The 24746-nt window shown below is 39.8% G+C and overlaps 1 protein-coding gene across 3 annotated transcripts in view; it reads left to right on the top strand.

Annotated features, from left to right (window-relative positions):
• The window catches only part of KIF5C (kinesin family member 5C), a 125503-nt gene that overhangs the window by 34962 nt on the left and 65795 nt on the right, over nucleotides 1-24746 (top strand). For all 3 annotated transcript variants that reach the window (XR_004372205.2, XM_032769529.2, XM_032769528.2), the window contains exons 2-5: nucleotides 8129-8219; nucleotides 15081-15154; nucleotides 20004-20108; nucleotides 23713-23761. Coding sequence is in view for 2 of the 3 variants with exons in the window: in XM_032769529.2 (XP_032625420.1) it covers nucleotides 8129-8219; nucleotides 15081-15154; nucleotides 20004-20108; nucleotides 23713-23761 (319 nt within the window). In the remaining variant the exon portion in view is untranslated. The remainder of the gene's footprint in view (nucleotides 1-8128; nucleotides 8220-15080; nucleotides 15155-20003; nucleotides 20109-23712; nucleotides 23762-24746) is intronic.

Raw genomic sequence — 24746 nt, 5'->3', positions numbered from 1 at the left:
GTTACTGGGCAGGCACAGGGCTATTCACTCAGCCCCAATCCATTCCCCTTGATTGGGGCTGGAGTGCAGGAGCTGATATCATTAAGGGCTTCTCAACCAGCACCTTGCCACAGCCTCCGATAATACATTGCTTTCCACTCTCTTTAAAACTTATGTTCTTATGTTCCCTTTCAGGCATGCAACAAGTATTCTTTTCTAGTTAGTGTTGTATGTGAATGGTGTCATTTTTAAAGTATGCATATTTGAATGCTCTGAGATACTGTATGTATAATGAAGTCATGATCATCTGTTAGTACTTTCGATATCTTGGTGAGTGTACTTTGCTTGATATGTTAAACCCAGTTATACATTATTAATTTTAGCATCAACAACAAAAATCTCTGACCTGAATGATCAATGATGCAGAATAATGACCAAGTTTTCTTGATAGTCATAGTGCATGCAATCTACCTGGTAAAGACGACTATGTGGTCTAAAACAGCTCTACAGGATTCCCCTCTGAGAGGATCAGAAATATTTGGTGCCATTAAATGATTGACTGACAGTAACTATCAGAGTCTCATCTCAATGCACCTCAAAGTCATTGGACTAGAGGGAGTAGGGACATAGGAGGGTAGTGGCCCATTTAAGAGTCCCCTCTCCCTTGGTGGTTGTGAGTGAGAGGTCACTGGGAGAGGGGGGGGGCCATCACCTGAGTGGAAAGGTGTGAGGGCCGTCAAAACTCAAGTAAGCCATTGGCTCCTGCCAATGTGGGGGAGGGTATATTAAATCCTGTGCTTCCAGAGTCTAGCCTGAGTCGTCTCACATGTCCAATTAGTAGCTCAACTCTCAGGAGCTCTTTCCCAGCCTAATGGCAGTGACTTCCTGCAAGAATGAAGTCACAAGTGAGAAAGAGGATTCTGAAGTATAAAGCAGGCAGTGATCTACGTTGGTAACTGCCAGTTCTTCAAATCACTAGGAATATAAGGTGGATGAAATTTGAGAGTTGGTGTTTAGAGCCAGCTATTCATTCAGGGGCAGTTAGATCTCTGGAATCTTGGTTCTTGACCAGTTTTTACTTATTGCAAAGCAACTAACATCGTGAACATTCAGATGTACGTTATGGAGGAGTTTACTTAACTTTATTTGAAGGCATGGGTTTGCCCTCTGAGTTGTTGACACTACACTGTGCATTGTCCTGGCTACTGCAAGGACAGCCTCTATCAGGGTTAATAAGGGGATCAGGAAGGAAGGATTTAGATAGGGTGTTGGAACTTGGGGATCTGCAATTGGGGGAAGAGGTTTGAAACTCTAATGGCAACCCTTCACCTGGTAGAAGCAATTATGGAAGAACCATGACCTGCACAATATGACTCTCTACTGTATAGTTCCCAGATGAATTAATTTACTAAAGATGTGGTCTAATTCAGTGGTTCTCAACCAATGGTATATGTATCCCTGGGAGAACGCAGAGCTCTTCCAAGGGGGTACATTAACACATCTAGTTTTACAACAGGCTACATAAAAAGCACTAACAAAGTCAGTACAAACTAAAATCTCATACAATGACTTGCTTATACTGCCCCATATAATATATACTGAAATGTAATTACAATATTTATATTCTATTTGATTTCTTTTATAATTATACGGTGAAGATGAGAAAGTGAGCAGTTTTTCAGTAATAGCATGCTGTGACACTTTTTTAGTTTGTCTGATTTTTGTAAGCAAGTATTTTTAAGTGAGGTGAAACTTGGAGGTATGCAAGACAAATCAGACTCCTGAAAGGGGTACAGTAGTTTAGAAAGGTTGAGATCCACTGGCCTAACTAAACCACATCCCTTGCATTTTGTCCATCTTTCCATGTGTCCTGGACAAACCATCTCTTTGCCTGTTCTCGCTCTTTATGCTTGATTAGCTGAAATGCTGCCGTTATCCAGTCTCTAGATTTGTACATCTGGGAGCAGAGAGCTCTCAGTGAAAGGCACTTTCCTCTGTACTTTCCCCCTTGCTTCATTCTCAAAAACAGCAAAATAGCAATTTGCACATGCTCTATTTTAGCTGCTAAATTCCCTGAAGATTCTGTCTGCACTAGGCATGCCCCACTCTGGAACTGAATGGGTCTTTCTCTGCAGTTGCAGCTTTGGGCTGCTGCAGGCTGTGTCAGGTCCAAGCACTTGAACTGAGAGCAGGGAGTCGCTCTCTACTTGCTGGAGGAAGCTGCCTGATTTGAACACAGGGTCAAAAGCCAGATGTACAGGACAGCAGTAAGGAGCACCGACTGGGACCAGAAGCCTAGGATAGGGAACGGAAACTAAGTCTGGAAGCTGGGGAAGGGGGATTGGGGAGGGAAAATGGGACCATGAGTTGGGAGTGGGGTTGGGTACTGGGATTGTGACTGCTTCTTCAGCTTTCCTTGAGTGGGCCCTGTGGGAGGGTGCTCCCACCCCTCACTTCTGGCCTGCAGAAATTCATCATTGGGCTCCTGCCCTGCGAGCTTCCCTGGACACAGCCAATACGCCACCTGAGCTGCCTGCGCAACATCCAGCCAGTCTGCCTCTGAGCTTAATTCAGAGAACATCTGTATGTGCTCATGCTTCATAATATCCACTTCCTTGCCCTTGTGTCCTGCCCCAACACCAAGCGGCCGGACCTCTTACCACCTTAGAAGGACAAGGAACCCCAGTGGGCCAGTCTGTACTCCACCTGGTTCTGTGGCTCTCTGGGGATACTAGTTGGTGGTTCCTCTAAGGAGCCATGAACATGGATGTGGACCTGGTGCAATTCACAAAGTCCCCTGACACTCATCCCTTGTGCTGCATCTATTTAGTGTGCAGTCCTTGTTCTGTCTCCTCTAAAACCTTCTACTGAGGTCTATGTACACCCTATTTATGGTCTTCCAGAATTTCAGGACTGCCTTGTCAATTTCTTCCTGGCATTGACTAAGAAGGACCTCCATCCAGGAGGAGGCAGCTGCACATGGGGCGCTCTGTGGATGCAAGGCCTATTTCTGACCGCTTGTCTGCTTGCATATCCTGGCAGAATTCCTCTGGGTAGTGTCTGACATCTTGGACACCTTTGAGGAGTGGTGGGAACTGTTTGGGACTTTCTGCTTGATGTCCCCTTCTGATTCCTTTATTTTTCAACCTTTGACCTCATTCTCGTTCCTGTTTTCTCCTTTGTCCCCCATAATCAGTTGGAACTTGGATTTAGTGGTCCCTCTGCCGTAGTTGAGGGAGAGGGCCTTTACTTATGGATGGGCATAGACCTGCCTGCAGAAGTACTTCAAATAGGACAGACTTTCCATCTTCAGGAAGATCTGAGGGGTCCTGCTGTATTAATTTAGATGGAATAAATGGGCCAAAAACTTGCATATGGGCCTTGCATAACTCAGTCACTGTTCAACAGTATAAAGAAGGTTTGGTATACAGAGACCTCAGCCCGCTTAATGCCATGGCAAAGATACCATTAAAAATCTTTCTAACTTTTTATTAAAGATACAGAAAAGGAGGGAAACCAGTTACAGCATTTGAAATGTAAAATATTAAGTAAGGCTTTCATTTTAATAACATCCCTTGTTCCTTTCCCTTTTGCTGGAGAGACTTTTTAGATGGAAACTTCCCCTTGACAGTCTTTTAGAGGGTGTCAAGAATGGTACTAACTGTCCTTTGGGGAGAGAAGGTTTGAGGTGAGCTGGAGCAGTTGTTGTTGCTGTTAGTCTGATCACATTTCATCCCAAATTAGTGGTTGAGATTCATCTGGAGTTGGCAGAGGGTGGCAATATTATCTGGGTCCCTCTCTCTGCCCTAGTCTGGGCAAGTTATCTCTTAGGATTAGGATAAAGAAGGTTCCCAGTTCCAGAAGATGGTGAAGGTAGCAGCCATGATGATAAGACTTGCTTCAGTAGCCTACATCTGTTCTTTTCTCTCGTCGTCAAAATTTTTTAAGGATGCAAAAAGGGGATGGTGATTGGAATAGCTCATCCTCTCATTATTTATTGTCAACAAATTAGGCCTAATGTCCGGCACACCAATTTTGGTTCATTATTTTCCAGTTCCCCAGCTGTTTATATTAGCATGATTTCAACACTGTCCTTGAATTTGCTCAAGGCCTATGATCTTTGGACTAATTTAGTTTCTCTGTGTTGTTCTCTTGTACCTGCTTATATCATTCTTTACTGAAAATGTCTTGACCTATTTTCGATGGTAAATACCTAAGCAGGTGCAAGGTATAACCCAATTGTCACAATAATCTTGTGCAAAAAGTATATGATCATGTAATTGAAAACTGTTGTCATACATATACTTAAGGGGTCTGAGTTAAGGTTGTAGACTACCTTAATTCTTGCATTTCCTAACTTTTGAGTGCTTGGTATTGGAGTCTTAATGTTCCTTTAACATAGGTTTTGTGTGTGTGTATTTTGATGTTACAAGTTAAAGTGAGCTCACAGTAGTCCATTTTATAAAACATTTGCTACTTGTACCTTTTTTTCACATGTGGAAAAAAAGCAAAGCAAAGATGTGAAGACTTCGGAATGTTTAAAAGTATTATATAAAGGCAGGTGTGAACAACCTTAAGATTAAACCTGAAAAACTAAAGGTGTGGGAGGGGCTTATGGTAGGGGATCGATGGTAGCCTAAAGAAGGGGTGTGTGAGGGATAGAGGAGTTGGAGAACCTTGTTTATACTACCTTAAATGTAATTATAACTTTTCTTAGAGAGTGTTCTGTCCGTTGAATTGGATATATTGGGACACATTCTTTAATAGCTCCAGAATTTGGCTACCAGTAACAGTGTTTGTTAGAGATTACTTCATACCCAAGCCTTGGATCTAAAGAGCTCCCTGCTGTAGGAGTTTGAATGCTTGCCCAAACTTGTGCCTTGGGTCCATCTCTAATTTTAGTATGTGATTTCAGGGATGCCTCATAAGGTCAGAAGTTAATGGTTCTAGACAGCTGTGATGAATCTTGCCGTCTAATTTTCCTTAGTTATTTATTATTGCTATTAGTATATCATTTTTGAAGCTCTCCTTTCTAAAATGCAAGTGATCATCTGGGTTGAAAATTAATGTGGTGAGACTGCTAGAAGTGATATAAAATAAATTAGCTGGCATTTTTTTCAAAAGAACTGTATGAGGTAATTTAACTACATGGCACTTTTTGAGCTGTTTGCTCACACTCTCTTACTTTTTAGTTTGATCAATAAAACAATTTAATGTTTATAACTTGCAGATAGTGCTTGTGAAATATACCCTTTCAGCTGTGTACAGCAAGATTATGATGGATCATCTACCTGAGTTCTTGAAGATCTCTGGCATTTTTCTTGTTGAGTGCTCATGAAAGAGCTGGATTGATTGGCCTGGAGACTGAAGTTCTCTGTGTACATGATAACAGAATGGTGCAAGGTCTGCCGTATTGCTTGGCTAATGGACCTCAACTCTAACCTGGGGCAAATGTCTCTGTGGGTGAGAGGGTAGTTCAGGCTCCGTGTACATTCAGTCCTTCCTTGGGCTTTCTGCTCATGGCTCATCTTACATAGGGAAATTAACTAGGATAGCTATTGTGGATTAAATTGAAGTGGGAAAAGATGCTCTTTTTTCTACTCAGGGAGTTACTCCAGAATAGCTATAGCACTTTAAACTCACACCTACCCTATTCCAGAATAACTTTCCAGTGTAGACAAGCCCTTAAGATATCAAAAAAGGGGATCATGCATGTGCATGAGAGAGATGGAAATCTATTAACTAGGAACTGGATGAAGGCAACTAAAATCATTTCACATAGGCTACTTTAAGATCTGTGCTTTGAGAATATATCACACATGCTTTATTGCAACAGGACAGTAAATAATTTTATGTGCCTCCAACTTTTTAAAAGATGGTTGGTAATACATGTTCTTATGTACAGTATTTCATATTTCAAGGATGAACTTTTTCTAATATGTTTTATATTTATCTTGCTTGTATGTGTTTTACTGTAGTTTAAGAAGTGAATGTTCAGAGTTATGGAAGTGTCAGGTACATGATTAGCTTAAAATAAATCAGAGTGCAACACGAAAATAGTGAGTCAAGCACAACTATTTGAACAGCTGGCTACAGATGGCAGATGTGATTGCGTGATTGACAAAAATGTGACCCATTATGTCAGATTTAGCCATTGATCAGTTACTTGGAAATCCCTAAAAGCAGCAAAGAATCCTGTGGCACCTTATAGACTAACAGACGTTTTGGAGCATGAGCTTTAGTGGGTGAATACCCACTTTGTCAGATGCATGTAGTGGAAATTTCCAGGGGCAGCTGGAAATATATATGCAAGCAAGCTAGAGATAATGAGGTTAGTTCAATTAGGGAGGATGAGGTGTGAAAACCAAGGGAGGAGAAACAGGTTTTGTAGTTGGCAAGCCATTCACAGTCTTTGTTAAAACCTGAGCTGATGGTGTCAAATTTGCAGATGAAATGAAGCTAAGCAGTTTCTCTTTGAAGTCTGGTCCTGAAGTTTTTTTGCTGCAGGATGGCCACCTTAAGGTCTGCTATAGCGTGGCCAGGGAGGTTGAAGTGCTCTCCTACAGGTTTATGTATATTGCCATTCCTAATATCTGATTTGTGTCCATTTATCCTTTTCCGTAGAGACTGTCCAGTTTGGCCGATGTACACAGCAGAGGGGCATTGCTGGCATATGATGGTGTTATTTATGGCATTGTTACGCCCATAGTCCGCAAGTGAGATCAGGACCCCACAAAGCTAGGCACTTCCATGGGAAGAGGCAGTCTCTTTCCTGGAGCATTTACTAGCTAAGGTCTCAGAAGAAACAAGTGGCAGTGTTTGGAACAGAAACCAGAACTTCTGTGCCTGGACCATAACTATCTCTCAGTTAATCTCTCTTCCTCTCATGGACTGTTGAGAAATGATAGACTCTTCAAAACAAGTTGAGAGATTCCCTTCGCTTGTTATAAGAATCTCAAACTCTTGAATGTAAAGTTGATCAAAAGTATGAACAGTTCCAGAGTGGCAGAATTACTGACTTGAATTTTTGCTTTTGCCACTCCAACTTTTTCAAAGGTGGGGGGGGGGGGAAATGGGAACAGGGACTGCGGATGAGGGAATTGGGATCATGTTTTGCTAAAGGGGGGATGGGGACAGGGACAAGTGCTGAAAATGGCAAGGCTCTGTGGTGTCAGAGCTGGGAAGGGGGACACTAAGGAAGGAAACTGAAATCATGCTTGCTGGAAGTTCACCCCAATAAACATCGAATTGTTTGCGCCTTTCGACTTCAGGTATTGTTGCTCTCTGTTCATGCGAGAAGGACCAGGGAAGTGAGAGGGTGAAGGAATAAGCCCCCTAACATCTTGGTGCCGTGACTCGGATGCATCGCATCGGATAGATACCTAGTGACGGATACAGCATATGAACCTAAATAAAACAGATGCATGAGAACTACTCCACTTGAAGTTCTTGAGAGTTGAACATCTGATTCTGAGCTGTTAAGAGTCCCCCACAGTGATCCGGGCCCTATTATGTTAGATGTTGCAAAAGTTAGAGTGGCAAAAGCAAAAATTCAAGTCCAGCTATTTTCTTTCCAAATAATCAAAATGTGCTAACAACATTCAAGATTGATATGGGGTTGGTTAGACAGCAATGGAGGGCTTTTAAAACTGATGATAATTTGCATTAATTTGGTCTGTCTTCAGTGATCTTTACCCCTACGGTTAGAATGATAGAAAGTTATGATGAACTTTGACACAGATTCCTTTTCAATCATAGATTTGGGTTAGAAATATGGATCTTCTATCTTAAATTCTGGAAGAGATGGGGAAGAGCTCAGGATTACATTAGTCACATTTTAGCTCATTGTTTCCTACCACTTTCTTTAACTTTATCCAATTGAATGAGCTAAATACATAAGAAATTCGAGGGCAACATGTACCACTCCGTATTTGCGAATGACCGGGAATAGACTTTCAGACAACACCAGATGTGTCGTTTATTCATTGTTCACTGAAATACATCATTTCTGTTGCATTGAACATCTTCCCTAATTTAAACAGCCATGCCTTTTATCTGGGTGCCTGTTAAGTGGGTTCTGCCTTCTTACTGCTTTGGCTATAGGTTTTTATAATTTTCTAAAACATTACTTTGTGTTTTATTATTTCAGCAGGCAAAACCTTATGTCTTTGATAGAGTGTTACCACCAAACACGACCCAGGAACAAGTTTATAATGCCTGTGCCAAGCAGATTGTTAAAGGTAAGTGTCACAATTGTTCTCTATTACAGCAAATGTAAATGTTAATTTTTGTTTCTGGATTTAACTATAAAAGCTGTATTGTCCCATTTATATTGGAGTTCATCCTCTGGTAGGAACCAGCTTTTAAATGAGTTTCAAAATGAATTTCTGCTAACGTGGGTTAAATACAGTTTGTTTAGTGAGTGTGGAATCATTTTAAAACCCAGTCAGAAACTATTTATTTCCTCCACTAGATAAAACAATAGGAAAGCATCTCTTCTAGAAAATGGCTTTCTAAGATTGGTTTAACATGTTTTTGTCTGCTGTATTGTGACTAAGGAAACTGTGTTTTAAACCCATGTTAGCAGGAACTTTTTTTGGGAAAAAAAATATTCCCAGAGAACAGTAGAAGAGACTGCTTTCTAAAAACTTTCCTAAATGTGGGTTGGCCCATAGGACAGGGCCTGGTCACCTATCCAACTGAAGATGATAGAAGGGCTTCAAGAAAGATGAGAAACTTCAGTTTTGCTGAAAGGATGAAGATCAGCTGCTGCTGAGGTACTTTACTAGAACAATTTATGGCTTCAAAGATATTTCTTGTCTAAGAAGAGAACACGAAGGGCTTGATTCTGCTGTTGCTTTGTGCACAGATAGCACCCATTAAAGGAAGCTAAACACACAAAAAAGTATGTCTACACTGTAGCTGGGAGCGTGCCTCCCAGCACAGGTAGACAGACATGCATTAGTTCTGCTCAATCTAGTGTGCTAAAAATAGCCGTGTGGACTTTGAAGCATGGGCAGTGGCATGGGCTAGCCACCAAACTATGAGCATGCCTGACCCCTGTAGTCTGAGTTTGGTTGGCTAGCTCATTAGCACAGTAGCTCAAGTAGAGCTTGCATGTGTCTGTCTGTCTGGCCTGGGAGTCATGCTCCAAGCTGCAGTGTAGACATACCTTAGTGACAGATTGCACGCCAGTATCTGAAAAAAAAGTTACTATAAGTCATTTCAGTTTTATGCTTTAACTTGAGAACCCTGAAGTTATTCAGCACCCTCTAAGGATGTGATCCAGAGGTGCTGAGCCATAGTAGGTGGCCATGTAGTTGTTCAGTACCTCTCATGGTCAGCACAGATCTGTTTCATAATGGCAAATAAGACACCAAGGCCGATGGTTGCACTTTTTGGATGCTGAAATCACTTGACAGCCTTGCTTAAGGCTTTTTAATGCTCCTTTAGGGTGTTATAAACTGTCCAGAGGTGCATTGATTTGTTGTTTAATGCAGTGTTACTCTCAGTGTGAGGCATGCTCCCTGGGGGTGTGATGGGCTGGCTGGGGAAGTATGGACCCGTCTCTCAGTTATTCTCCAGAGTCTCCCTCCCCCTGCCCCCCAAAAATGAAAGCAGTGTCTTCAGCTGTTATGGTTGCAAAGGAAATCTTCAAAACACGAAGTGAGTGTAACAGATGGATATCTATCTACCTGAGTTCATAGAGAGCCTGAAACAACAGCTCTGAGGTCTGAACTGCCTCACTTTTTTTAATGGGGTTTAGCTCTGATGCCAATTATGTTGTTTTAAATGTGAACATTTAACTATTTTACGTCTCAAGATATTAAAAAAAAAATAGTATCCTGTTATGAAGATTTGTTTTCCAAAGGAGGGGGCCCAATTATACGGACTGTGTAAATTAGGAAGTGTCTGCCTTTAACAACACAATGGGAGTTGGGTTGGGGGAGTATGGGGAACGATTGGTTTCATTTTCCTGAACTGGGGCTCAGCTTTCAGAAGCTTTTGGAAAACACTGATTGAATGCATTGCACTGAAAATATTTACTGATGTTATCTTGCTGGCATCCTGGGTGCCAGACTCATTGGTCTTATGTTTCAGTAGCTTTCCAATAGTTCTCTTGTATCCTTATTCAAAATATACTCTCCCAGGACCCAGTGGTTTCATTGTGATGAATATAATTGTAGAGAATGCCAGTGGCTTAATGACTGACCACAGGTTTCTAAAATGATGGTTATAATAATTGAATTGACAGTAGAATTTTCTAAATGAGGACTTTTAGTAAAAGAGCAGAAAAACAGCAGTCCTTTTTAATAAACAGCAATAGCTAAGCCAAATTGTTTTCATATCCCTATGTATATGGACCATATGAAACCATACACTTTTGTACAGAAACAATCTGTGTAGTATAATAATCTAGATTTTAGAAGCATTTGTTAATCTCTCCAGTGTGGTGATTTTTTGTAAAATCCATTTTTTTGAAGGATTATAATAGGCTGTGGTGGGTCATATATTAGTTCTTTTTTCTTTTGCTCTATTTTCTGCCCTCCTGTTCCTTCCCACTCTGATCTGGTCTTTTATCATCAGGCTTCAGCTTTTTTCCTATACTGAGAGATGATTAGGTCTGAGGTCTTTGTCTTTCATGCACTGTCCTATTGGAAGAATAGTGCTGACTGAAAGGAATTAAACACCATGGTTACCAGATGTTATTAAATTGCATGGTCAGTATGTAATGGCCAACACTAGCTATTCAGTGGGCTTTGCTTTTTAGTTGTAGCAATTTTTACTGTGTATGTGCAGCCTTGAAGGAAGAGACAATGAATTGTTTTAATTTCTTTGTGGTAATTGCTTTTTGGGTAGTTCTCATTGAATAGCCCATTGAGTGTCTCTTTCAGTTATTTGTGTACTTTTTTGAATATTTAATTATAGAATTGTAGATGGAAGAGAAATACTGGATTATACTGCCTACCTCTAGGATAATTGATTCAACAATATTTTTAAAACTGTATATTGTTTTAGATTATATTTAATGTTTAAAAGTCTTGCCTTAGGATCTTGTATCAGATATAAATACCAGTAATCTGTTTAAACAGAATGAGCAGAACAAGCTCCCCCTCCCCTTTTTTTCTTTTTTAAAATAAAAAAGGGCCCAGGAGTTCTGGAGGAAGGCATTTATTCTCCACAGAAAATAAGAGTACTGAAGTTATTTTTCTAAATTTAAAAACGCATGCAAGAAAACTTTCATTATACAGAGTCTACAAACAGGTTTAAGGACACAAGTGGTCCTATTCTCAGGTTTAAGTGTTTCTTTTTACAGGCCATTCTTTAACACCATTTAAAAAAGAAACTGTGGAAAAGAACAGACAGACTCTGTGAGAGGGTATAAATATGAGAGGGCTAAGTAGCAAGGACAGGAATGATAACAAAGAAGAAAAATGAATGGAATGGGCCAGAGAATGTGGCCTCATATGACATGATCCTCAGTGGTCAGCATGTACTAATATTTACCACAGTGTAATAGCTGAATGGCTGAGCTCACTCTGTCAATAGAGGGAAACAGGGAGGGAAGGCATGTGGGTGCAGGGAGGGATAGCTCAGTGGTTTGAGCATTGGCCTGCTAAACCCAGGGTTGTGAGTTCAATCCTTGAGGGGGCCATTTAGGAAACTAGGGTAAAAAATCTGTCTGGGGATTGTTCTTGCTTTGAGCAGGGGGTTGGACTAGATAACCTCCTGAGGTCCCTTCCAACCCTAATATTTTATGATAATGGATTAAGGATTAGCTTCATTTGGATTTGAGAGTTTGAAGAAAAGAATAACACTTAAAATGTGTTTATAGAGAAGAGTTGGGTCAGGAATTAATGATGACTCAGAAGATGGTCACTCGTGTGTGTGTGTGTATGTGTGTGTGTGTACAGACCACTTCTCACTCCATAACCCTTTGCAGGAGCTGCAGTCAACAAAGGCAATATAACTGACAAAGGTCAAAGCAAAAATCTCTCTCATGAAGGAAGAGGACATTTTATGTGGAAAGCTTTCCATTGTGGAACCCTCTTTGATTATATATTGCAGCAGAACCTTAAATGTTCTAGGCTCTGTCTCAGAGCAGAGGAAGACAGTTCATGTAACAAAGAGATTACAAACCGAAAGGGAGAGAAAACAGAAAGTGATAAGGACCAAGTGTATATATGCGCGTGCACACATCCATCCAAATATAGTGTGAGAGAACCTGAACCTAGAACTTTCAGGGCTGTAGTGGTCAGGATCAACCCCTTGAAGCAAATGCCGTATTTCATTTTGGAGCCAGTGAAGGTTGCGTATCAATTGTGTAATATGCCATTATGACATAGCTGGGTGCAGTCCAGACTAATGAATAGCTGTGTCACCCCTGCCCTGTAATCTGGGGTGCCCCTTATAGTGCTTTGCTGCTGTAGCCTCCAACCTGGATGGCTTACAAACAGCCTCCAGCACGTAGTCGCTCCCAGATATGGCTGTGTGCTGCAGCCAGCCACGTCTTGGCTCTTACCAGCCTTGGCTATGCTGCAGGGTGACCCCAACATTCCCCCAGATCCAGCTGTTCCCCAGAAATGTATGTTCTGTACTGCCCAGCCCTCTCCTGGACATTACCAATATATTTAGTCCATTATACCTTTAAGGGAGTACTATGGTATTTTATTATTTTAGATAGAGTACCTAGACACTCCAACTTAAACACGATAGATTCGATAAAACAATAAAACAAGTTGATTAACTATAACAAGACAGATTTTTAGTATAAGTAATGAGGCATAGAAGTCAGAAGTGGTTATAATAAAAATAAAATGTCTTTTTAGTGGTGAACTTGACAAAATGTATTAGATTCAAGCAAAGTTTCCCACTATATGCTCCAGCAGATTACTGACCAAACTCTTAGGTCAGGACCCCTCCTCCAGAGTCCAATGGCTGTTTCCTTTTGTTTTCACAGGTATAGAGAATAAGGTGGGAAGGGAGGGAGAGAGAGAGAGGGATCTGTTGGGCCATCTGCCCCCTTGTTTTATAGTCATGTCCCCCCTCCCTTGCAGAAGCATTTCCACCTGGGAGCCAAGGGCAGAGGCAATCTGGTGAAGAAGGGAAGCTCCATGCAGTATTTTTGCTAAGATGTACATTTTTTTGTCCCTACCCCCTTCCTTGCCAAAAAATGGCCACTTAACATGTCATGGTCCATAAGCCTTGTTGACACCTGGCTGAGGCGTCAGCTTGCCCTTTATCTCTGAGGAGCTGACTTAGCCTCTCTCCAGACTTGTCTTGGAAACGTGCTTATGTTCATAACTTTACATATAATATTATGTGTATTTTGGCTTGATATTGTTGTTCAGCAAATTGAATGTTTAAATATCTCACAAGCCATACCTTGTGTGACCCTCCTCTCCTCCACCCCCTTCCCACGAGACCTCCGCCGCTCACTGCATTTCTCCTCCACCCTCATCCCCAGCAAGGCCCCCCTCCTTGCCATATCTTTCCTCTCCTCCCTATGAGCCCCCACACACACCTTGGGAGAGGGAGGGAAGTAGAGGAGGGAACGTTGCGAGCAGTGGCTGCGGGGGCAGAGTGGGGGAGCGGGTGGGGCCCAGGGGAAGCTTCACCTGCCACCCTTGTCTCTTCACCAAGGCACCCCTCCCAGCCCTGGGCTGTCGCCCACCTCTAAGGTCAACTCCAGTTCTCCCTCCCGCTTTCACTACCACCACAGCTATTTCCCAGATTCTCCTTGCTTTAGGCATTCCTCCCTATCCAGCGACCCACGACAACCCTCCTAGGCTGCCCCAAGCATTGTCTGTTGCCTAGACTAACAGATAGAAACTCAAATTTCTAGGGCAAGCCATTTTAAAATTTTGCTTATCCACAAAAGTTAAGAAAATGTTAAATGAGAGAATCCCCCCTCTAACCATCATACCTTCTAAACACCTTGTCTGATGTGCCTCAAGCTTTCTAGAAAAGTGGCATTAAAATTCACCTATGAAATTACAAGTGAATTTGTTTAGTTTTGGTGTAGGCCGGTATAATGGTGGTCAGAATCAGGGCCTATAAGTAGTGGAAGACTAGCTGCAACCAGACCTCTGGGAATGCTGTTGTCTCTATAATATTCAGGCTAATACCGTTATAGACATTTCTGTCTGCTTGAGCTCACACTTCATTTAACTGCAAATCAATGAGATGCTTTTTCCAAAAGGGAATTCTGAATGAATGTTGTGAAATAATAAAGAGAAACTCAGACCTGTTTTGAAGCCCAGTGGTAAATGTAATGGGCTGGGCTGAATTCATGGACTAGTTTGTTTATACGAGAGTAGACTTCTTTTAATGCGCTTTTTCAATTTGTGAATTTATTACAGGCCTTCTCTTGCTAGGGAAGGGGAAAACTTACATTATATTTGTGTGATATTTTTATATATGGAAAGAAGAGATAAGAGTTGAGTGCAATGTATTTTAATCTCTTTGGTGCACAGATACTCTGGTGCTCTGCATTATCATCTGATTATTTGATTTCAGGACCTGAAAAATTTACCCAGTACTACTAGCCTGAGTTCTTAAAAATCCGTGAGTGTTACGAAGACCTGTGTATATTCCCCTTCCACCCGCTTGAAGATACCACTTACATTGCAAATAAACAATTATGTACTGTTGTGTGCTGTATTGAACTATAACATTGTACCAGCAAATATAATCAGAATAAAATAAACCCCAAATCCTCCAGCTCTCAGGCTGCCCCCTCCCACTACTCCCTGGAAAATTAATGAAGCTGTAAATATTGCCAGTGCCGTGGCTATGGGAAATGGTAGGTATCAAACATATATCTGAGTTTTTCATTTTCTCTCCAGTACTTGATAAATTTAGGGGGTACAAATGACTTTCTAATTATTTAAATTAGATCTTGTTGTAAAGAAATCCCACTTTTTTCATTAACATAGTGACTCGGTGGATCTATGTGCTTTTCTATTTCTTTCCACAAATTTCTTCATTTTCTTACTGAATTTTGATCAGTGTAAATAGTGATTTGCTAAACACTCTTCTGGAAAATGCAATATTTAAGACAACAATGTGGATTTTGATTATTTTCTTCTTTCCTGCAGATGTTCTTGAAGGCTACAATGGAACAATTTTTGCTTATGGACAGACATCTTCAGGAAAAACACATACTATGGAGGTAAAGTAGCAATATTTGATTGTAATTGAGTAGGAATTTGGGAATTAAATGGAATTGGTTGCTTCAGACAATCTGGATGCCTAGAAAAATGAGTTGTACTTATGTGGCATACTTGTACTTATGAATGAGTTGTACTTATGTGGCATGTAAGAAGACATACATATGTCTTGTTTATAATGCTTATAGAGATTACTTCAGTGTAGAATTTTCTCAAGGGTTTTTATTGATAAGTAGCTGACATAAGGAACTGCAAACTGCAGCTTCTCCAGATTGATCATGCCAGGATAGATGTATGTATTTTTAGAGGTTTGGAATGGGATTTGTTAATCACAAAACAAAAGCAATAATAAGGGTTTGTATACTCATCTTGAATGCAGCATTGTGAAAATTCATCCTTCAGTTTTTGTTTTTCTCATTTGCAATCCTCTTATGGGAATTCTACTCACGCATGCTGCAGCATAAAAAGCTGAGCATTTGAATCATTGCTCTTGAAGAGAGGAATGCAAGGCCAAAGGCTGAAGTCCTGAGTATATCCGTGTTTCCACCATACAGAAGTATAATGTGGTCTGCAGCCTCAGGGTATCGCACCCTTAACAAGGGGAAGGTACCCTACAAGCAGAGGCAGTTAGATGATATTTTGATCTCTTGATCTAATCCTCTGAATCTCTGCAAACATTTAATTGTGTGATGGGTTTACTTACACGTGATGCAGTCTGAGCGTTGGGCTGAGATCTATCTCACAGCATGAGCCTCTCAAAGTCAGTATATAAGAGGCTGGATAACTTTTTTCCAGCATATTTTCAGTTCAAGCTACACACCGTAAATAGAGGGCTGTGAAAGAAGCAGCTCCAACCAGGAAAGAAGTCTTACTCAAACTTGTTTAGCAGCATCAAGCAGATTTGCTGAATGATTAATACAAGTGACCTAATTAACCGAAAAGTGTAGGGAGAAAGCCAGTAATATTTTCTTCAGTTTTTTAATTTTTTTGTTTTGTTTTCAGGTGCTTGTAGAATTGCTGTTTGTTTGCCACAACTGCTCCTTTATAGAGGGATGTAATAGCTGATAATTCATGTCTAATTAAGTCTGCCCTTGCTTCCTTCTGTAAATTGAGGGCTGAAGTGGGAGGGAAGAGGAAACATCAGCTCAATCCACACAGATTGTGGATTATTCAGTCATCCCACCAGCTCAGAATGTAATTGAATCAAAATGTCTGCAGGGTTTGAGCTGGTGCTTTCACGTACTATAAGGAAAGATTTCTTCAAGTCAATTTATATTCAGAATTACAGACTCTGATAAGGAAAACTGCCTGCTGTGGAAAAAGAGGCATTTTCTTCTTTTTTTTTTAATTTAAAAAAATAATTAATAAAGCCTGTCACATTTAAAGAGGAATCATGTCTGTTTTCAGTTTTAATCCCTCTTTTTAACTCAACATCCTCTTGTAATGCCATTACAATACTTTAAAGGGGGAAATACATAAGCTGATCTAAAATAGAAGAAATAATAAATCCTTAATGTGAAGCTTTTATGGTGGATTTTCTGTAATATATGTGAAGTATCTCACATTTCAGTGTTGCACTTAACAGGATAAAGTAGTACAAAGGAGCTCTGATAAACCCATGTCTTGAATTTATAACTTGTATAGGGAAGCCTGAGAGAGCCACATTGAACTAGATAAGACTCGTATCAATCTGCATGTGTAGAGAGGTACCTTTTCTTTTGTCCACTAATCTCACATAAGCTTATATTCAATTGATTCATATGGGCTTTGAGCTAAAGCTCGACTCTTCAGAAGCAAGTCTGCCATAGGTCCTTGTTATTGTGTCAACTGCCTGAAATAAGAGCACTGTCTCAGATTTACAGTTCACTAGCTGCTGCTTGTCTCCCATGTTAAAATGTGGGAAATAATGTTCTTATTAAAATGAAGGGATTAATGAGCAAAGCATTGCTGTTTTGGTGTGTTCACTGGCAGCACTGTCAGGATGGCAGCAGTAGAACTTTCCTCTAAACCATTCTTGAGGTTACAACGGGAACAAAGAGAGTTTTGCAGCTTTAACTTCTGTGTGATTTAGGCCACTTTTTGGTTTCTCTTGCCTTCCAACATGGATATGAACATTTTTTTTTTAATTCTAATACAGTGGAAACTGCTTCAGTGAACTCTGATTTTAGCGAAACTCAATTTATAGTGAAATAGAATAAAATTTCCTCCTCTTAAAGTGCATCACAATGTGCAAATGTTAATAAATCCAACTATGCTGAGCCTCTTGAAAAAAGTATTTCAGTGCGGCAGGAGGGAAAATATTGTTGTTTTTGTGAGCATATTACTTCCATTGAAGAAAGTTCCTATTGACCTCCATGGAAACAGGGCCGGGCCTTAGGAGAGGATTACAAAGCGTATTCTGGGTGTTCAATTTCACATAGACTTTGTTTTCTGGGACTGACCTATGTACATAACGAGAGGGTGAAGCATGAGAGCACATTAAGGAAAGGAGAACTTTTTATTTTATGTTTTTACATTGTCATTTATTTGGGGTGTGTGTAAGATATTCTCTTCCCATTAGAGAAAGCACACTCCAAGCAGTACTATAGGGCAGGTGTGTTAGCAAAGCTGGTTGCAGACTAATCCAAAGGGCAGGAGTTAATGGCATTAAAGTTATACTGCAGTGCCAGTTCAGTAATAGCATGTCTTGATGGCACGGACGTAGGCAATGAAGCATGAGTCCTTTGGTGGCAAGGTAAAGCATGGATCATCTCCACTCGCTCCCCCCAACCCCCAGAATAATCAGGGATTCAGAAAATATTTTTAGTTTAATATATCACTTCTATTTTCCTTCTCACTGACTGCAGCGAACCACTGTACTGAGCGATGCAGGGTTCATTCTTTGAGGAGCTGAATGGGTTGCCATACATATAGGCTTGTCAGAATTTGAATTTTTTCCCATCAGATAATGCCAACATCTATTTTGAGCATTTCTACTTGCATTGATTAAAATTTTCAGTTGTGTGAAATTATGGGGTTTGTTTTTTTTTAAAATTTTTTATTGATTTAAACGTTCCAAGTTGCGGGAAATTGAGGAGATGAGAGAGTTATTTAATGACAGACATTGAGATTCAAAAAGTGTAAACTTTATGATCATTAAATCACAAATTGTCAATATATACAGAGTAAATATAATTAAATCAAACACCAAGTTGTCAGGCAGCATTTTTCTTAGCTTGCCTATCTGTAAATTTTAATTGTCGATGGAAATACTTTGACAGTGGTTTGTATTTGTATGGTGAAATTGTTTACTAACATTTACCAGTAAAAATCTAATTCTTCCAATCCAAACTATATAGTGGTTAACATTAACTTTGTATAAATACCAAAACATATACACATTTTAACATTAATTGAATATTCATGGTCTAAATATAGCTGAGTTCTGCTTCAGTAGGAAGGGGCATATAGCAGTATAATTGATTCTATTTTTCCCTAGGATCTGTAATTCAAGGGCGGAAAACTAGTGGATATTTTGAACAAAACCCTTGAGATAGAGCGCTATATATAGAATGTACCAGTTTTCATGTTTGATTTGTCATACTGGCTTAATGTTTATAAGATGACTTTCACTCCACCTGCTCCAGTGTATTTAAATGCAGCAAGTTGTGTCTACAGGGACTGTATCTGAAAATGGTAATAGCTGACTGATTGATTGGTAGGACAGTTGTATATGACAAATCACTAAGATCCAGAAATTTTTACATTATATAAAAAGCTATATAACTAGTCTGTAAATTCACAGTCTTTTCTTGCTAACTTGCTCTGATTTTTGTGTGTGTTTGTTTTACCGTTGAAATGCGTTTTCCTCATAGAAATGACTACTGACTATATTTTTTAAATGATTTCTCATGATTCATAGCAACATGGATATCTACCAAATTTTTAAAAGTAGTGGTATGATACTGAAATCAACATCTCTGATGTTGACCATTTTTATTAGTGATGATAACACTTTTATGGGATTTGTTTTTGCAAACCATATCTTTCTTGAGTCCATATGTTTCAATAATATTTCATAATCACTAGAAAAAATCCTTTCTATTGTATCATCAGGCTCTTTCTTTAACTATGTATGAATGTACATGACTACACAAGGTGTGAGATCTTTTTCTGCTGTGTTCATAGAAAGATTTTATTTCAAGCTCTCATAATTCACTTTTAAGGTTGACTCATCTATATAAAGGAAAGCAACTGAAAGGTGTCATGCAGTTAGGGAAACTGTTTTTACTTAATATTTGGAGCTGCTTGATAGGGCATAGGAAGCTGGCTGTGCCCACTAAGAGAATGATCCTTTTGCAAGACTGTGCATCTTGGCAGCTGGCCCCACAAAATCAAGCCACAGTGTAACCAAAATACCCTCCTTCCCAGATCTCCTTTTTAGCTGCCCGCACCAGTGAAGTGGTAGAACAGAGTTTGATGAATGCAGCTTCAGGAGGTTTTTGTTTTCTGCAGGTTTCCATACATCTCAATTTAACCAGGAAGACCATTCCATATTTTCTGAGTGGGTTTTGTTTGTGTGTTTTCTCCGAGTTAAATCGGGGTTGGACAGTGTGATTGGCAGTAGGAGAGCATTCTACACAGAATGCCAGCAACAGACAAAACTAGTGGGCACTTTGTAGAGTGAAGAGCGCTAACACGCTGAGTCACTCTGCCACCTTTTTAATGTGTGTTTTACGTCAAGCAACTCCCTAGAGAGCAGGGGACATGTTCAGAGGTGCCCACTGTGTGAAGGTTTGTTTGAGGAAGGCCTTCTCTATTCTGACACACAAACAACCCTTTCCAAGTTACAGTTTGCCATTGTGTCTTTAGGGGAAGCTGCACGACCATCAGCTAATGGGAATAATTCCAAGAATTGCACATGACATCTTTGATCACATCTATTCCATGGATGAAAACCTGGAGTTTCACATAAAGGTAAATGCAAAATGACATGTTATGTAATGGGTCAGATGGAAGACAATGAGCTGGATGGTAAAACTCAATCTTATTACAAAATGTAACATTTTCCTGCAGGATTTTTCATTTTCCTTAGGTGATTCAAAGACCCATTAATATAAAATAGGTTTTTGTACAGGAATCCGATATAGTTGTGTCTGCTGTAGTTAGGCTACGGAAAATATCCTTGCTGAGATTTTTTCTTTTTGTATTTCTTTCAGATCTGTGTAATAGTATAATGTACTGTTTTTCTATATTGCTTCCTAACTTAAATACATGGAGTTTCAGATCAGTCCTTGTTATTGGTTATTAATAATTTGATATGCATGGCACTTTAGTGGGAGACTGTAGAGCAGGGGTGGGCAAACTACAGGCCGCATTCAGCCCATCAGACCTTTTAATCTGGCCCTTGAGCTCCTGCCAGGGAGTGGGGTCGGGGACTTACTCTATTGCAGCTGGGGAGCAGGGTTGGGGGTTTGCCCCACTTTGCGTGTTCCATGGCTCCACTCAGCTCCTAGAACCAGCGGCACGTCCCCCATAAACGTAGGAGCAGCCAGGGGTCTCCCCATGCTGCCCCCGCCCAAGCGTCAACTCTGCAGCTTCCATTGGCCGGGAATCATGGCCAATGGGAGCTGTAGGGGCAGGGCCTGCAGACAGGGCGGTGCACGGAGCAGCCTGGCCGTGCCTCAATTTAGGAGCCAGAGGGGCACATGCTGCTGCTTCCGGGTGCTGCTTGAGGTAAGCGCCGCCTGGAGCCTGCACCCCTGACCTTCTATTGTGTCCCAACCCCCTACCCCGGCTTTAATCCCCCTGCTGCCCACTGAACTGTTTGGTCCCAGCCCGGAACACCCTTTCCCCCCATTCTCCACCATAGCTGTACTGCTGGGCTGCTGGATGATCTTGGACAAAGTCCGTTCACCTCTGTGCCTCAATTTCCCCATCTGTAAAATGGAGATAATGATACTGACCTCCTTTATAAAGTGCTTTATGGTCTGCTGAATAAAAGTGTAATATAAGAGCTTGGTATTACTGCTTACTACTCTGGTAAATGTGTTAAGTAAACCACAGGTCTGAGAGATTTAACTGGCAGACATCTGTCTTTGAGTGCTGCTCTAGTAATTGAAGTGTGTGTGTGTGTGTGGGGGGGGGGGATAATGCTTTTAACTATTGTGAGAACACATCTGTAAAGTTTTTAAAAAAACCCTTTTATTTTATTGTTCAAAGCCTAAATTTGTGATCCAAGTTACTGAGTAATGTCAGTAATCACTTGTAAAAAATGTATTAAACAGATTGATGGTGTCAATTAGAGTGCCAGCCTGAAAAATGAGGAGAATGGGGCTTGAGCAACCTAAAGTTTACTCCCATCTCTGCCACTGATTGGAGCAAGTAGTTTAAGCTTTGTGTGCTTCCATTTCCCTTTTTCTAAAATGGGGATTCTTTGAGGTTCTCTGATTATAGGTGTTATACAATAACAAATTATCAGTATTTATTTATTTCTACATGGGATAAGTGAATGGTTTGAGGCATGAGGCTTCACGATCTTTGAAAAGCATGGAACCATAGTCATCTCTCCTTACTCAAGCAAAACTGCCCTTGACTGCAAACTGCAGAAGGGAGTGCTGTAACATGGCCCACGTGACTAGTGTGTGTGTGTGTGTGTATGTAAGCAGGTATCTTCTTGTTAGTCCCAGACACTTAAAGCCCTGCCACTAAATTTCAGTTTTAAAACCTGTTTGTTTAAGCTATAACAATCTCTTGTTGAAATGTGTCTAGAAGTCAATTTAGTTTAAATACTGGGGCAGTTAGCTGGATTACAGTCACTTGCATGCCACGGTGATAGCATAGTGTAAAAATATGGGTAGAATCCCTGTAGCTTTGGGTGCAACTGCATTAACAAAATATAGACCTGTAGTTAATCATTGGTAGCAATGATGAAAACGCTAGCATGGAGTGGGCTAGGTGGTTAAAGTTTTGTGACTTATGGGTTTGAATATTGATAGTGTTGGCAAAGCCTTAGAGCAAGTGGGTTGGACAGGATTTTGAATGGCCTAGAATGAAATCTTCCAATGGCTGTTAATATCAGAAATTTGTTTTAAAATGTATGCAGTAAGCTGGTTTCATTAAATAAGAATTATTCCATTAAAATCTTTTACCCAATAACGCTACTACGCTGACTTTTCTGCCTGAATAGCTAATATTTTGAAAGAGATTTAATTTGAAAAATTAATGAGATCTGCAATAAAAAGACCCTAACAAAATGGATTGTAGTGTATTATCCAGTCAAACAGAGTAAATAAGGAGGCACATTCTGAAAACTTCACATTTGGTTTAATGGCTTATCAACCATAGAACATGGAGTTTAATGTGCAGCTGCTGACAAAATAAACAGGAAATACTGAATTGGGCTTTTTGACAAATTGTTTCGAACAAAAAAACTTCAACCAGCTCAGCTGCTTATGGTGAAAGTTTTTTTTTTCCTTCTTCTTCTTCTTCTTCTTCTTCTTCAGTCTTTCACCTCTTGACTTGAATGTGTAAGTCTGACAATGTTGGTGTCCAGGAGGAGATTGTAATTGAGACCTGTGAGCTTTGTTCATGTCTTCTCCTGTAATGAATGATGGCATATCTTCTAGACTTCTTTCTTGCCAATCATTGCCTTATTAAATCTCATCTACCTAGTAGTGACATCTATTTAACCATTTTAGCCTTTGGCGTGAACTCTAGGAAAACAAAGATTTTGTTCCATTACAAATGTAATAGAGCTGACCTACAATAGATATCATTACATGTCAAAATAAGTTGACAATATAAAGTTATCCCTTAATTGCCTATAGCAGCACTGCTACAGTAAATGCTAAAGAAATTTTTGTCACACTAAAACAAATTGGCAGCAGAGTTATGAGTGTAGCTTATTTTTTCCTTAAAAATCAAATTATGCAGATAAAACGAAGCCTAACTATACAAATACTCATTCACTGGACAAAACTTAATCCAGATACTAGTAGCCACAACTCCATTAACTTAAATGAGGCTTTGCTTGTTTATGCCAATGCCGAGTTAGCCCTTTATTTTGAGGTTTTTGTACATTGTATCTCCCAAAACAAAACATTGTTTCTCTTCAGCTCACTCCTCCTTTGTGGTCCTGATTCAGAAAGCGCTCATGCAGGTGCTTAACTTTAAGAATGGTCTCAAGTTGGATTAACTTGTTTAATACAAATGTTGTACTAAACCTGCTAAGTGTTTTCTTGTAATGTATATCGGTACAGCTTTTACAAATGTCAAAGTGGTACCTTATACTACATATGCTAAGGTAACCTTTGAGCTTGTTAATTTTCTGCTATCTCAATTTCCATTTTCAATTCTGCATGTCTCAGGAGACTTCGTGAAAGAAAAGAGCGAAGGTAGATTTATTCACCTTATTTTGTTGATGGACCAGTGTGAAATTACCCTTCGCTGGGTAGTACTGGATTCCTTTTTAGTTGAGTCATTTGCCTCCTCTTATTTTCATAAACATGACAGTGCAAGTAAAGAACAACACTTTGGAGTCAGTGCTATAAATCTAAAACAAATACTTGTTTTGCACTAGGTTTCTTACTTTGAAATTTACTTGGACAAAATAAGGGACTTACTTGATGGTAAGTAACAGCATGCTTTTTTGTTCCCCACTGGCTGGATTGTGGGGAGTTTGGGGAATACGTTTCTTTCCTGTTTTTTATTGATTCAGTGCCATCATATTGAAAAGCTTGAATTAAATTTACAGCTGAAAGACTGAATTTCTAAATTTTATTTAATCTGGTTTAGGTTATCTGATTATCTGATATTAGATATATTATATTACATTAGATTATATGATATTAGAAGAGGCATTTGAATTGTTGAGACACTGTGTGCCACACCTTTTCTGTGTAAATAAGGATGCTTCAGTGGTGTACAAAATCCAAGTGTCCGATGTAGATATACATAGCTTGTTTATAAGCTACAGACTTCTGAGATTTTGTACTTTCGTGCCAACCAGACTACTTCTGAGTCCTGCAAACTAACATTATTTTCATGCATGCTTTACATGTAAACCTCATGACTTACAGCCAGTTTGCAATTGAAATGCAGACTTTATACAGTAAGTGTCAGAAGTTAGGTTGGATTTACATAGTTAAATTTTAGCCCAGAGTATGAGAATAGATCAAGCTTTAATCAGTGTTTTACTATTTTTCTGTTGGTTAGAAGAACTTGGAAACATTAAAAAAATAATAGATTGTTTCAACTGCTGTTCTAGCCTGAACATATTCATTTAGTCTGGAGGTGAGAGGTGATGGTGAACTGTAATATTAACACGAGCAGTGAAGTTGACTGGAACTCTGTTAAGCCTTTGAAATACTTGCTTCATTCAGGAAATCCAAGTTGGTTTCATGTTTCTTCAATACGTGACTGGAGTGTGCAACAAAAGCTCTTGGCCATAAAAATCATTTTAGATAAAAAGCCCACCCCTGAAATTAAGGGTAACTTTTTTAAAGTAAGGAACAGGAAAAAAATACCCTCATTCTGAATTTGAGTTTTGTAATGAGTTATAGTGTGTTCAAATTATACTTTTGTCATTCCTCCAGTTGACAGAATTTGTAAGTG

Source organism: Chelonoidis abingdonii, chromosome 10 (assembly GCF_003597395.2).
Source record: "Chelonoidis abingdonii isolate Lonesome George chromosome 10, CheloAbing_2.0, whole genome shotgun sequence".
In the NCBI taxonomy this organism is placed as follows: domain Eukaryota; kingdom Metazoa; phylum Chordata; order Testudines; family Testudinidae; genus Chelonoidis; species Chelonoidis abingdonii.
The sequence above is the reverse complement of the archived record's forward strand: the minus strand, read 5'-3'. Positions and strand labels throughout refer to the sequence as shown.